This window comes from Diuraphis noxia, unplaced genomic scaffold (assembly GCF_037042655.1).
Source record: "Diuraphis noxia isolate RWA-SAM2 unplaced genomic scaffold, SU_Dnox_SAM2 contig0002, whole genome shotgun sequence".
Taxonomy (NCBI): Eukaryota; Metazoa; Arthropoda; class Insecta; order Hemiptera; family Aphididae; genus Diuraphis; species Diuraphis noxia.
Window position 1 is genome coordinate 47157829 of NW_028301712.1, and position 15251 is coordinate 47173079.

The 15251-nt window shown below is 33.7% G+C and overlaps 1 protein-coding gene across 1 annotated transcript in view; it reads left to right on the forward strand.

Annotated features, from left to right (window-relative positions):
- Positions 1-13462, forward strand: part of LOC107164441 (uncharacterized) — a 28689-nt gene extending 15227 nt beyond the window's left edge. Inside the window, exons 2-5 of the mRNA XM_089221155.1 lie at positions 3799-5226; positions 5860-5922; positions 10753-10880; positions 13155-13462. Coding sequence (XP_089077281.1) covers positions 3799-5226; positions 5860-5922; positions 10753-10880; positions 13155-13314 — 1779 coding nt within the window. The 3' untranslated portion in view covers positions 13315-13462. The remainder of the gene's footprint in view (positions 1-3798; positions 5227-5859; positions 5923-10752; positions 10881-13154) is intronic.
- Positions 13463-15251: the final 1789 nt, after the last annotated feature.

A 15251-nucleotide genomic window follows, 5' to 3' on the forward strand; every position in this document is an offset into this window, starting at 1 on the left:
TAACATAAGATATGCACCTATATACGAATATACGTATATAATACATGTGTGTTACAACGATAGCTGTAAAACAGGACGCTCGATGTGTTACTATTGGACCACTCCGTATTTTATGTGCGTAAGGTGACCACAATGATAATATTATTTGGAATGCGTCATCGTTGTACATTTTAACAACCTGCTGCCCACTTGAGTATAATTATTTAGCCCAATGATAAACATTTTTATTGCGTTTGTATACCTATAATAATATGATCTGGGGGTGGAGTGGGCACGCAGTCGCCGGTTCGAATCTCGGTCACGGGCGGCATCGCTTTTTGGGCATTTCGTGATGTCTGGAGAGAGAGGCCGCCGGCCCCCAACCGGGCATGGCAGAAACCCATCACGGGTGCCCATTCAAAATTCTGCCAAAAACCCACGAGTTAAAACCTTACAGTACCTTCCCTTACAGTTCCTCAGGCTAATGACCTCAGTTGTCGAAGCCCTAACCATAAAAAAAAAAAAATAATAATATGATCTATAAAACTCATAAAATGTATATAATATTTTGTATTTGCCTCCGCCGCAATAACTGTGTAACGTGGTATAATCTGGTAATACGCGTCTTATCGTAGTTATTATTATATTAAATGATCCAATTTCTGTGATATCTATTTTATTGTTTTGATTTTTACGTAGTCTACCTATTCAATTATTATTATTTAAACGGTAGACTGTGTGGACGACGAGAATTTCGGTCAATTTCAGCAAATAAAACAAAGCATTGAGATTCTAATAATATTAAATTCGGCTATGTTATGTAGTAAAACAAACGGATACGATAATGGTATAATAATGTACAATATTATTGCCCATATATATCATGATATTATATTGCTGTTACTCTGGCACTGCTGCTGCCCTCTTCCACTCGCCCAGGCTAGGTCATGCCATTCGCACGAACGTGTATCACCATAGTCGTGCGCAGACTTTATTTGCAGGTTATGCAATAAGAAAAATAAGGGCCCTCAAAAAAAAAAATTACCTAATCTAAATTGCAACTAAAGATAATCAACATAATTTTATTGAATTTAAAATAAAAAAAAATAATTTACTTTAAAAAATGATTCTGAGCCGTTAAACATTTTCTTTTACCGCATATAGGAATCAATCTACAATCTAAGTTTTTCAAATATTTACTACTCAGCTTCTTTGCTCCCCAAAATCTAAAACCACACATAGTTTTATAGTAGAATATTAAACAATGTATTGTAGAAATTAGTAATTTAAAATTTTAATTATATTTATTAAAAGAAAATGTATTATTTTTTAAAGATTAAGTATATACTATATTGAATGTCTTTAAATGATTTTAACGTATTTATAAAGTTTTCACGTCTATAGTTTGGATTGTCTTGCTGGTCGCGAGAAAATTTAAAACTTAAACGTTTTTTTAAACACTATATATAATAATTATCAAAAATGCTTTGGTATGATAAACATGGACCCTTCGAGTGAAGCCGCAGACTATGCAGCGGCATACCGTGCATGCCCTGTGAGCACGCCTATGTGTATCAGACGTTCGGATCGGTGATAACAAATTAGTAGGTAGAAATGTAGAATGTAGATGATATGTGTAATAATGTTATAATTATTATACTCGTATATTATATCGAATTTATGATCCCAGACAAATTTCTAGCGAAACCCATTCAATAGCAGTCCAGTCGGTTTCCTACAGTACCTATAGTTGTTCCACATAGCGGTGACATTATTATACATATATATTATCTATAATACTATATGTACATATTTATGTTATAAATATACCTTCGTCGTATACAATTATATCTGTTAGATTAATATGGTTAAAAAATAAATAATAATATTATTATGTTGTTAGTTTTATAGTGTAATGTGTAGCATATAAAATAATTATCAACAATAACCATATGTATTGTTCGATTTTTTTTGGACACATAGGCGCTGCGCGTATGACTTATGAAACAGTAATTTCACGGCCTGAGGTACAGAAGGTTTTTTTAAAAGGATATTTTATACGGCAAAATGATAATGTAAATTTACCTCGACTGTAAATGTTGGCCGAACATGGTTCGGGTTTAATTATGAACATAATTTTCTTACTTTTACATATATCTATCACTCTTGGACCACTGTAACCATTGATCTCACGTAGGTATACCATCGCAGACTGCCTTAATACGGAGATCGCAACTTTAATATTATTCAAAAGAAAATAATAGCCTTGTGGGGCTCCGGGAGATGAAATGGAAAACGAAATCATGAATATTCGCGTTTCTATCAAAAGGTATTTTCAGAAATCGTATCTCTGTGTTTTCTTAGTCGTGAAAGGGTATGAATGAGGACTTATGTATCCTACATTGTCCGTTTGCATTCCTTTAGGCCAATGAGATTATTTCCGTCTGGCTAGGACGTAATATTCCAAATATAATATATTATACAAAATGCTATCCTTAGTGATGGCTGAATTTATTCACAAACTATTGGTATACTTCAAACTTAGAGACATTTTAGACAAATTCTGAGTCAAACAGTTTGAAAAGTTCATTGCATTATGAGCAATGTATTCTATTAGAATAGTATACAATTATTGTTTTATTTATAGAACTTATTGGACATATTTAAAAAGATAATGAAGGTTTTTATTATATATTTTGAACACCGGTTGAATTCACACGGAAAAATAATGAACACACCTAAAATGCGGTGCTATAACGGCATATCTTAGTTTCAATTCTACCTTAGTTCAAGGGAAAATCAACATCGGTGCTGTACTTCGCTTCGTCAACTAGTTCGAACGAGATTGGCAATTCGCCTGTAGCACATAAAGAATATTTTTAGACATGTTTCAAACTAAAAACAAACTCTGAACTTTCGAAAACATTTATATCGTTCAAGTTTTGAATCTATATAGGTAAGCTATCCATTTGAATAACAAACACAATTGATCAAGTGTTAATTATTTTTAATTCAAATCCCATAGCATCGCATGGCTAGTTTGTGTAACAAAAATAAATGGTTTCAATTTTAATTATTTAACCATTGCAACTCTATATCTAACAAAAAAGTTATTCAATTTTCGTGAGTTAAAACAAAATACACACGTTAATCGCCCTGTAGAAACCCATAAAGAATGAAAAACGAAGCAAACAATACTTGCCGATTATCGAGGATTATAATATATGTGTATGTATATTAGGGCCAATTGAATCAGCAATTTCCAAATCTGAAAGCCCCATACAAATAGGCACATTTATTTTTATACAAAATAACGATAATAGATAAAGACAATACATTAATTTAAATAACTGTTATAAATCAATATAAAAGTTGAAACTTCAAAGTTCAAGTTCCTGAAAACCCAAGTCCATGCGCCGTGTTTATTTCTAGTCCCCATTTGATCGATAACAATTTCGTAAGATCTAAAGATATACAATGGTATTGAAATGGATACAGATCCATATGGTTAAAAATTATTTACAGTTATTTTTTTTTTTTAATTTTTATTAGATATAAGCAATCTGTACAATATTAGCACAATAAGCTTATTTGATGAGAGCATGGACAAAACAAAACAAAACAGAAAAAATAAAAAAATAAAAAATAAAAATAGATGTGACATGAAAGGTGTGATTAAGGAGCCACCCATTAGTAACTCTTGGCATTTACAAAGTAAAAAACCAAAAAATATCAATGAGATATGTTCCGTATAATTTAGACTAGCAAGTTCCTATTGCACTTATGATATTGTTATCTTACGACCGTCCTTGTCTAAAGTATGCGCAGGTATTGTTGATGTGCGCATGTGGCGCTGAACCAAAAATCGTATACTCCAGACCGCCGCGCAACGACACCGACATGACGGTGCAGACGGCCGAATCAGACGACGACGAGACGACCACGGCAAACACTACGACCAAGGCGGCGCTGGCCACCTTAGCGTCCACCGGCCACCGGTACGCGGACAGCAGCAAGAGTATGTCGTCCCGGGCCAACAATTACTACGGCGTGCAGTATTACGCGCCACCCGTCGTGCACGGCACCGTTGCCGACGCATTCGTCCGCCAATTGCACATGCAACAACAGCACATGCAGCAGCAACAGCAGCAACAACCCCACCACCAGCCTCACGGGCTGCAACAACCTGCATCCGTGGCGACGGCGGCATACCATCCACGCGTCGGCGATCGTCCGCCGTGGGGACAGACGGCCGCCGTAGTGCACGCCGACGGTGGACCGATACTGATGAACCCGTTGCATCTGCAACCGGCGGCCTACGACGACCCGTCCACGGCACGGTACGCGCCGCCCAAACCACACAGGGCCCAGCAGGTGGCAAGGATCGTCAAGTATGGGGAACCGGCGGCGGCCGCGGTAGCATACCAGCTCCCGTACATGGCGGCCGATACAGACGACCGGACGCTGTTGGACAACCTACCGGCACTCCAGTTCGCGCTCCAGCACGCCACTGGTAAGACGCCGCCTCCGCCGTTGATCTCGACGTCCCACCAACAGTACGCGGCCCTCCAGCAACCACCCAACCATCATTACCGTCACCACCCGATCAAACAGACACCGGCTACCGCCGTGCATCAAATCTACCCACCGCCACCACACCACCACCTGCACAGCCATCATCAGAGACTGCTGCAGCCGTATCCCAGTCACCAAGCGCACCTACATCACCGGTACGCCCCTTACGGTGCAGCACAACCGGCCACCCGGTACACGCAAGTGCCATTCCTGTACAACCTGCCGGCGCCGCCGACCGCGCAGCGACACCTGTTGGCACCCGCAGAGTATGATCTGGTGACCCGATTCAACAGACTGCTCAAGCAACGCGAGCGAGACGACCGACACCACGGCCATGAATCGGCCCGGCGCCGGCGGCCGGACGACGGTGACATTAGTGGTGGCGCGGTCGTCGTCGACGAGATCGGTGATGGTGAGGAAGAGGAGACGGCCACCCGGCCGGCGGTCAAAGCAAAAAAGGCCAAGAAGAAGAGGAAGAAGAAACCGGCAAAGGCTACCACCCCTGCGCCGCCGGCGCCGGTCGAAGAAGAACTCGACGAGGATGACAGCGACAGACGACCGCCGCCGTCACGACGCCACAAAGAACTCGTGCAGCAGGACGACGAACGGGCTGACGACGAACAGCCGAACACCGAAGAACAGGAATCGCAAAACGTGCAAACCAGCGAAAAGGTACGAGTCATGTCAAATAATAATTATGTAGTACTGTATTTTTAATTTATTACCAATCTGATATTTATTTTATTATTTATAATTTAATATATTTTTCGCAATCTTCGTTCGTTTTTCGATCGCAATTCTTACTAAAATACATTAGACATCTCTAGGATGACTAATAATTAAAACTTCCTGTTGAATTTGAAAACAAAACACATATTTTAACGCGTGTGGTTTGTGGTTGGTACACACGTTCGCTTACCAAATGAATTAAATTTTATATTTATTCCGAATTCAAATTATTATATTCTCATTTTCGAAAAAAAAAATTAAAAAAATCACTATTATAATCCCCCATTTACAATATTGACTTGCGATAATATCTAATGTTATCTCTTAACTTTGAACAAACCTCGTAACTGAAAAGCGGAGCAGTAGAAAACCACTATTATTTGCTTGTAAACGAGTTTCTTTTTTTCGTGTTTAGACAACAATACACTGTGATCTGTGACCGTGGTCAAGCATGTCGCTCGCCGCGGTATTGCTATAGTATATATTAATAACCACTAACCGCTAACCAGTCACACTGTGTACAATGTATATATAGTACTGAACATATAATTTTATATTATACCTTTATTGTTTCAGTTGCCCGAAAACACGATCCTTCAGGAAACCGAAGACGAACTACAACACACGTTGGATGAACCGGTGAGTTTTTTTTTATTGTTTTGGTGACGTAATAATATTATTTCATTTTTTATTTTAATATAATTTTATACATTCGATCACGTGGTATAGTCTCTCTTAACCGCACAAGTCTGGTTAGTGTTGCACGCTTTTGGTTCACGATTTCTAAACTATTTATAAGTAACGCTGTAGTCTATAATACATTAGGTATACCTAGCCGGTATAGGTATAGTGTTTTTTAAAGTGTGAGCATAATATATGAATTATTATGACTGAGTCGATTATTTGAAAATATATATTATCTTAAAAATGTGGTTATTAAAAATATGAATGATTAGGTGGTTTTCTTTTTGGGTTTTTTTCTTTTGAAGGAGAGAGGGTGTCTTTAAATCTCAAATCTCTAATCAATGACAAATCGTCTGACAGGAAAAACGATTGTGAACACATTTTCCACATTTTTACTTTCATTCGTCGACAGTTTTTTTTAGCCGTTATATACGCACTGTAATTCTTCTTTAAAACTCGCTGAAAAATTTGAAAAATGACACTTTTAAAAACGTCGGACAATCTGCTGTGTTAAAATTTCAATCTTTTTTGAAGCTTAAGCTCTATAGTTATTTGTACCTATCAAAAAATGGAAGCTGAAAAAAACACTTCATAAAACCAAATAACTTTTCTTCGCTCCACTCGAAAGCATTACATTCTACAGCTAGCATACATTATTGTACTTTTTCGTATTTGTCGTAGTCACTGTATTATGTATAAGAGATTATGTTTCAAACCCACATATTATATACCATTGAATACTTTATTTAAGAGCCACAAAATATATTTGTAAATATATAAAATAGAAAATATTTTTAGTCTTGAATTAGGTCAATGGACTGAAGATAATATTAGTCTTACAATGATTGTGTATATTTTTCTGTCAACGAATTTTCTAAATCGGTATCGCTAAAATTAGAACCTGAAATAATTCTAGTTTCTACAGAGATACGAAATAACATTATATTGTCCTATATTATATCATAGGCATTTTATGGACGCCAAGAATCTGAAAATCTCCCAGATACCAAGAAAACTAAAAGTTTAAAAAACATTGTCATACATTTTTTTGTAGGTATTTTAAAAACAATGGATGAAATTGTTTAGAACGATGAACGAAAAAAAGGTTCGTTAGATTTATTAATTTTTGTTCTTAACGTTATTGTTCGTGTGTTTTTAATATTATTATAATCGTCGTGATGAATAGATAATATTATTTTTTTTGTATAACATTGTGTGTTATAATATTATTATTAAATAATAAATATTCATATAACCTATACACACATCGACAGGAGGGAGGACCCTATTTTGGTACTTGTTATCCGGAACAAAAAAAAAAAATGGCTGATCATACAGCAAAAAAATTTAGAACTTTTAAAAACAATTTTTGTAGTAAAATAAAATAAACTTAAACCATAAAAATATTACAATTATAAATTTTCTTCCTGAATCGTGAGTAACATAATTCTCTAACTACTAGAGCATATTAGTCATACTTAGTGTTTAAGGTTAAATCACTTTCTATGTTTATTATGACTAAGGAATTTATATCTTGATATTATAATACTAAACAGATATGTACCTATAATTTATTACAGTAAGAGATAGTAAAATTTAAAACTAAAAAAAAATATTTTATTAACTATAGAAAATAAGAAATAAGTCAATATGGAGTTATGAGAGGATCATAAAAATTTTAATTTAAAAAAATTAGCCTCTCGGAGCAACAACCCCCTGTTCCTCCCTTTACTCTTAAATACGACCCCAGCATGGTCTGCTGCCTATGACACAACGTTTATTGGAAAAATTCACTCCCACGAGTTCCTTGCCAAAATCCTGGTTATATAGCTATTATATATTATATATTTTATTACATACACGCACAAACCTGCATACACAGCGTTATTACGGCATGGACATATTATGAGCAAAATGTTAACCCGTAATACGCAGCATGCCTATATTACCACCGTATAATAACACTTTTGGCAGACGACCACTCGTTTTTTATAATTTTTCTTCAAATATTAATAATAGTCATCAATTATGATTTGATGTTGAGGGGAGGGCGTTTTCAGTCAGAAGATTGGCGACAAGATTGCGGTATAGACTACCTATATCCTATACCTATATTATAATATTTGTTTTTCTTTTCTAATTTTTTAGACCTAGCAATAAAAAGAATAGTACCTTCACCACTCAAGTATTGATGTACACGTTTCTAGAAATTGATGACACCTAATTGTATTTTATTATAATATATATGAAATATGAATATTAGTTATGACTGTATTGAAAGATTGATTTATTTCAGCTCCTCAAGCTTTTGATAATCCTAAGAGTTCCAAATGTTCCAATAGCCCCATACAAGATCCATTGAAACGTTCTATGTTTCGAATTCCCGTTCAAACTGTATGATGAACAATTCCTTGATCAGCACTAAACGATTTTTAATTAATAGCGTTATATTTAGACTTAAATACTTAGGTAACTTTGTAATTGCCTGCCATCATTATTACCCATGTAACTTATTTTATTATTTTTTTTTTATTTTAAATACGTAAAAATCTGGTTAGACTGTTTTTATCTATTTAAACAAATCAATAAAAATTAAATTGTCTTATATATTCAATGCATAAGATTTTACGTTTGTGGTTATAATTATTAGGTAGGTATTACGTCCTGCTGGCAACTATACGAGAATATAATATTAAACAGTAAAAACATTAGGTATTTATTATAAATTATATATTTTTATTTATTAATATAACAATTTTATTGTATAGGATAAACACGAAGAAGGAATAGAATAGACATTTCGCAAAAAAAGAGTTGGTGTGAGTAAATAATAGAGGAGACACATTGCTATGTGGAAGTGTAAAATAAGGATATTTGACTCATTATCGTTGGGTGTGAATTAATAACAATAAGAAGATATAAATATACAATTATATTCTATCATGCTATGCTCGTATAGTAACTAGTATTATAGATGTCTTCTAATAATGATAAGCTCAAAAAAAACAAAATTCTACATTGAAATTTAATTATACCTGCCCACGCGGAACAGCGCCGTTTAAAGCGTGAGTGCTGCTGCATTAGACCGCTTTATTCGTAAAAATTGAAGCAAAATCTAAGCGGAAAGTTGTAAATATACTTAAAATTATAGATTATAAACAATTATATGTTATCATAATACCTAAACCAAGAGTTTGCGGGATGGTCATAAATTATATAAGATAACGTGTGATTTATTATATCAAATAATTTTAAAGTTGTTTCGATTTACGTGAGGACTAGACACGTATCCTGAGGTAGAGTTTTGGTTGTTAAAACACTCTTCCCTCCTCTCCTCAATCGTATAATCCAAAAATATGTTAGATATGTGAATAGTACCCCTCTTTAAGTGATATGTTAATATTTAATTTTTTTTTTAAGTCCCCTCATCCTTAGAAATCCTGGAGTTGATCACTAGCGACTGATAAAGACCGTTCTAGATATCCATAAGTGTTGACCCGGTTGACGAAATCATTACAATATTATTGAGTATGTGGTTTAAAATCACATACTTTTAAACAGTATACATAATTTGTTGGTCAAATGGTGGTTAACAGATATATTTTTTTTCCAAAAATTCCGGAATTATGTCTACCCGCAATTCGCAAATCCCTCAAACGAACAACTACTAATTGAAGTTACTAATTTATTATTGTCAACAGTTTTAATAGAAGCGATTCTTGAAATGAAATTTTATATCATTTATCCTAAAGCAAATTATTTCTTAATTTTGTGTATACCTAGTGAAAGTCCCATAAAATATATAATAATATCAAAGAATGTTTTCATCCTATATAATAATAATATTTTGTTTAAACTGTTGAGCAAATGAAGTTAAGGTACTCCGTAAATTCCGTAAAAAAATATTTTAAACACACACACACACATTATATTATGTAAATATATGTAAAATAAGGTAAGTATTACATTTTTTATTTTTCATCGATGTACATAGATTTTTATTTAATATTTGATACAAATTTGTATATTTTTAACTATTATTCATAATAATATGCGATACATATCTATGGTGTTATATGCCGCCGTAAATATTTCTTTTGTCAACGAACCATGCAGCCCAGTGTATACAATATGAATCACAGTTTCTATCACGGAAGTCCGTTTCATTTTTAAACAAAATTTCTACTGAGTTTCGTGAAACACTAAAAGTTATGGCTTTTAACCAATTTATCGGATTCCACTATTGTATCACAATAGAATACTGACTGTAATACCATGATATATATATTTAAAAAACATAATAATAATTATATAATATTTTATAAAACTACGAATCAAACGTTAGGGCCACGTGTTTTGAGTATAATACGATTATGGTAGGTAGTATAGATAAACGTGTGAAGCCCTAAAAAAATTCTAAAAATTTGCAAATCATTCAGTGGCCGTTATGAAACGGCTGCTATTTTTTAATATTTTGCAATCGATAACTAATGTGTATATTAATATGTACTCCCATATTGTTCAATGTAAAATATATATAGTATATACCTAACATATCTATGGAAATAAAAAAAATATTCTAAATAAGGATTATGAATTCGTATACCTGTAGTACCTATTAATCCTAAATGATCCAAACCTTGAGCGAACATTGTTTCATATCATCCTTACAAACACATTTTATTACATTATAAATTTATAACCAATACTATAATCACATAACTACGATGACTGTCTTGAGATATTTTTTTAATTTCGTTTCATATTTTTGACACGATGGTGCAGTCTCAGCTCAGCGAACAGTTTGGTGGCGACTTAACATTCGAAGACGGAGGTGGCGAACGTGTGGAGTTTCAGCTGCACGGAATCGGTGGTCCTGAAACGTACAAATTTGGATTCGACACCGGCAAAGGGTATTTTTCAAACTATTTATTAACTATTAAATCGTATTTAATTAGTGCTCGTGTCGCGTGACGCTGTCTTTTCAGTCATCGATGCAAAATCCTTCCCATATTAAAATAATAAGATACCAGTACATCATGACGTACTGGCGCGCCTGTATATTATGGCGTACCTAAATGCAATGTTATTAAATACTTCATAATGTGGAGTTATATTATAATATATATCCTGTTTAGCCTGCACTGCAGGTATATAATTCAGATTTAACATTTTAAACGTTTAAGAGGACACTACACACATATTTGTCATCTCCGTCTTACAAGTGCGTAACATAAAAAATGTACACTTAACAGATCACGTTTAGCACCGTTAATTTAAAAATTAGAATAAATTGATCTGTTATGAAACTTGATGTTGATGGTAAGAACATTATCTGTGAAGGTTTTTAACGATTACTTAGTTTTTAAGTGAGTTATGAGAATTTTAAATTAACGCTATTTTATATACGCAAACTTACTAAGCAATTTAACTGTCGTAAAAAACCTAAATACAAATACAGATAATATTCTTACCATAAAGTTTCATAATAGATCAATTTTAAACTGAAGGTGCTTAACGTTATCTGCTACGCGTAAATTTGCTATATTACGTAATTGTAAAACGGAGACAACAAACATGTGTGTAGCCTCTCAAGAGGAAAAACAACTGCTGTTCACGTTTCTTCTGCTAATCTAGTTTTTCGGATGGAAGTAAGATTAATTTTTAAACTCCAACATCTTACATCAGTAGCAGATTATGCCGATGACAAGGTTATTATATCTATGAATGACAATCCATTCATAGCCTCCGCAAACCTTCAAACTCACCTAGACCTTATGGAGAATTGGTATACCAAATGGAGATTTAAATTAAACCATAGCAAGTCTATACACACCACCTTTACACTTAGACCAGCTCTTACCCCTGAGGTAACTCTTTACGGTGCTCCAATCCCACCCTCTCTTTCAGTTAAATACCTTGGTCTTACATTAGATAAAAGACTAACTTGGGCACATCATATTAGAGAAAAAAGACTTTCACTGAACAATCGCTTTCGTATCCTCAAACCTCTAGTCTCTAATAAACACACCTCCCTTCATGTCAAACTCCTCATCTACAAAACACTACTGAAACCAATCTGGACGTAGGGGATACAGCTATGGGGAAATGCAAAAAAGACAAATTTAAATAAAATTCAATGTTTTCAAAACATTGCGCTTAGAAAATTAATAAATGCTCCTCCATACATATCTAACCATACTCTCCATACAGACCTAAAATTAAAAACTATCTACGAGGAAGCCAAACACTCTTACAAAAAGATTCCACAACCGTCTTTCCTCCCAATCAAATTAACTCAAATAACTTAAAAATAAAAAAAATAAATAAATAAAAAAACTCCAACATCTCAATGTCGATCGTGTACATTAAAATGAAATAAAATATTTTAAATTAATATTATAATTAATAATTATACATATTATTATATAGATATTATATAGACATGTTCCGAAATTATAATAGTCGTCAATCATCATAATACATATTTTGTTAAAATTATTTCTACGAAAGATTTTGTAAGCTTTTAGAAAGTATTTCGGAAACGGATAACAACACATTTCAATTAAATCATTAACAATTTCGAAATATCAACATAATATAACATATATATAATATATTCTGCTCAGTTTATACTTAATAGTATTTATTACGATACTACAAGTTCAATTATGAGCCCCCCCCCCCACAGTACACGCATACAGCCTACCACAACAGCAATGAAGTCTGTTCACAGCATATTTGCAATCGGCTGCTCGGTATCATCGATTATAATATTATTATAGTTATCGCACATATATTGCTATTCTGTCTATAATCTATACATATTAATATATTATACAGCTTCAGTAACGTACAGTGAACATATTATAAATTTAATAATGTAAAATTGTGATCAAATTATTATAGTATAATATATATATATTATGTTTTCGTGAATAATTATTACATATAATATTATAATATAAGATAGAAGCCAGTGGCGAAGCGAATAGCTATTTCCTGAAATAAAAGGGACGGGGGAATGAATATCTTTATGATAGACTAATTTATAATTTATTTACTTTTTTTTTAATCGGATTTGATAGTGAGGGCCATCCACATTAACACAGACAAATTGGGGGGTGGGTATTTATTTTAAATCATTTTCACGGCACCATTGATATAATTATAACGTCTCCAAACAGGTCCAACAGACAGTTCAGGTACGAGGAAAGGGACAACGGAGGAAACGTCCACGGCCATTACGGATACCTGGACAGCGATGGGAAAATGCAAGTGTACAACTACAGTTCGCATCCAGAGCTCGGGTATCACGCGCAAAAGGCCGAAGCGCTCGAAATGTGACAGCGATTGTAAATCACTATAGTAATACGTGATGTGATTATCATAGTGTAATATAATAATATTAATATGATTGTTGATAAATTATTATTGTAAGTATATAAATTGTAGTGCGTAAAATACCAATTATATAACATGTAATGATATAATATTGCAGACTTAGTTTGTTGTCGTTGTAATATGTGCCTGTCAATAAACGATTTGTTTTGAAACGCGTTTATACATAACAAAATATTATACTATGTGTATGGTAAACATGGAATAGGTACACATTGATTACCTGCACAATTATGTTAGAAAAATATTTGCCTAGGCATAAATTATAACGTATGTATTTTATAATGCACTTGTGCGTTATTGCTATTTTTTATAGACTGCTACAACTGCAGCCATCGTCGTCATACCACTACGCGTCGTGACCTAGTGTAACCCGCATACGAGTATATTGTGGTTACGTATTTCATTTGTTCAGCGAGATTGACAAGGCGGAAATCGATTAAAAACGGCTCGTGCGAACGCGTCATCTATATCCACGATAGTGTAGGCGTTAAATTATAAATATACCTATATATTAGGTATATCTGGAATTAGGTATAGGTTGTATACACCAGGGTTTCCGTAGTCACGGTAAGTTGCGTCAGACCGTTTTGCATCGGTGCGCGATTGAAGATGTCGCGAGACGATCGCGTGTACTCGCCGAGCGCGTCTAAATTTCCGGCTATTTGGTTTTTTACTCAGTCGTTTTCGTCGTGGTTTCCAACACGAACTATACACGTTCCCGGAATCCGAAGTCGTCGACCGTTTACATAACTGATTTTTCGAGTATAATGTATTAATATATTATATACCTAAAGACAGAGTGTAAGAGACAATGCCTATCAATTTTTATGATTTTAAATAAATCTCTTTATCGTAAATGAATCTAAAACCGAAAAAAAAGTTCAATCAGCAAATAAGTACAGCTGTTATTATATTATAATCTACTTCATTCGTGAGTAACCGTATCGATGCGTGTTGTGTATTATAATAATTAAATACGGTATACTTTACACCATATACCTAATATATAGACGTGGTGTTTATACCAGTTTTAGGTACCAACATATTATATTAATATGTGTATGCATTTTATTATACATTATAAATTATACACATAACTATATAAGATATTATATCAAATCGTTTTATGTTATTATTATCTGCAGTAAGTAAGTGAATTATGAGAAAGGATAATTTTATTTTTAAAGATCATTTTATCATGTGCATTTTCATTTTTTTGAAACATCGTATAAATCAATAACTTTCTGGAAACAAACTTTTAATGCGCTTTTGCAGCATTTCTTTACTATTTCTTTACAATTCTTCTATCCAATCACTCCAATCGATGTTGTATTGTATTAAACTCGTTTAAACGATAGAAATAAAACTTTCATAATAAATGTAACTATATTCCGTACAATAGCTTATAATATTATAATCTTATATTGTATATTGACTATATTTCTATAATACATATAAATACACACAATTAATTAAAAACAAACAAACAAGATTGTAAAACATGACATATTTACAACAATATAAAAAAAAACGATCAATCTAAACATTGGCTTCTCTTTCTATCTCAGTGTTATTGCCCCTCACCAATGTCAATAAATTACCAAATTTCCTGTCCCACACTATCGCCAGCTGATTTTCGGTAGTTATAACGCCGGTAACCCAACACGTTAAATTTTAACCTCCATCGTCGGGTTTTATGCTCGTTCAAAACTGATTCTGTAATCGGAAGTTGTGGGGTTGTCGTCATGAGCTTCGAATTCTGTAGTCTTATTGTGGATCCAGAGCACTCAGAAGCACGTGCACACCTACAGTAGTCTTTTGGGCTGGACGAGTTCAACATTTCGATGGATATCAAGACAGAACTTGTAGTACTATACCTA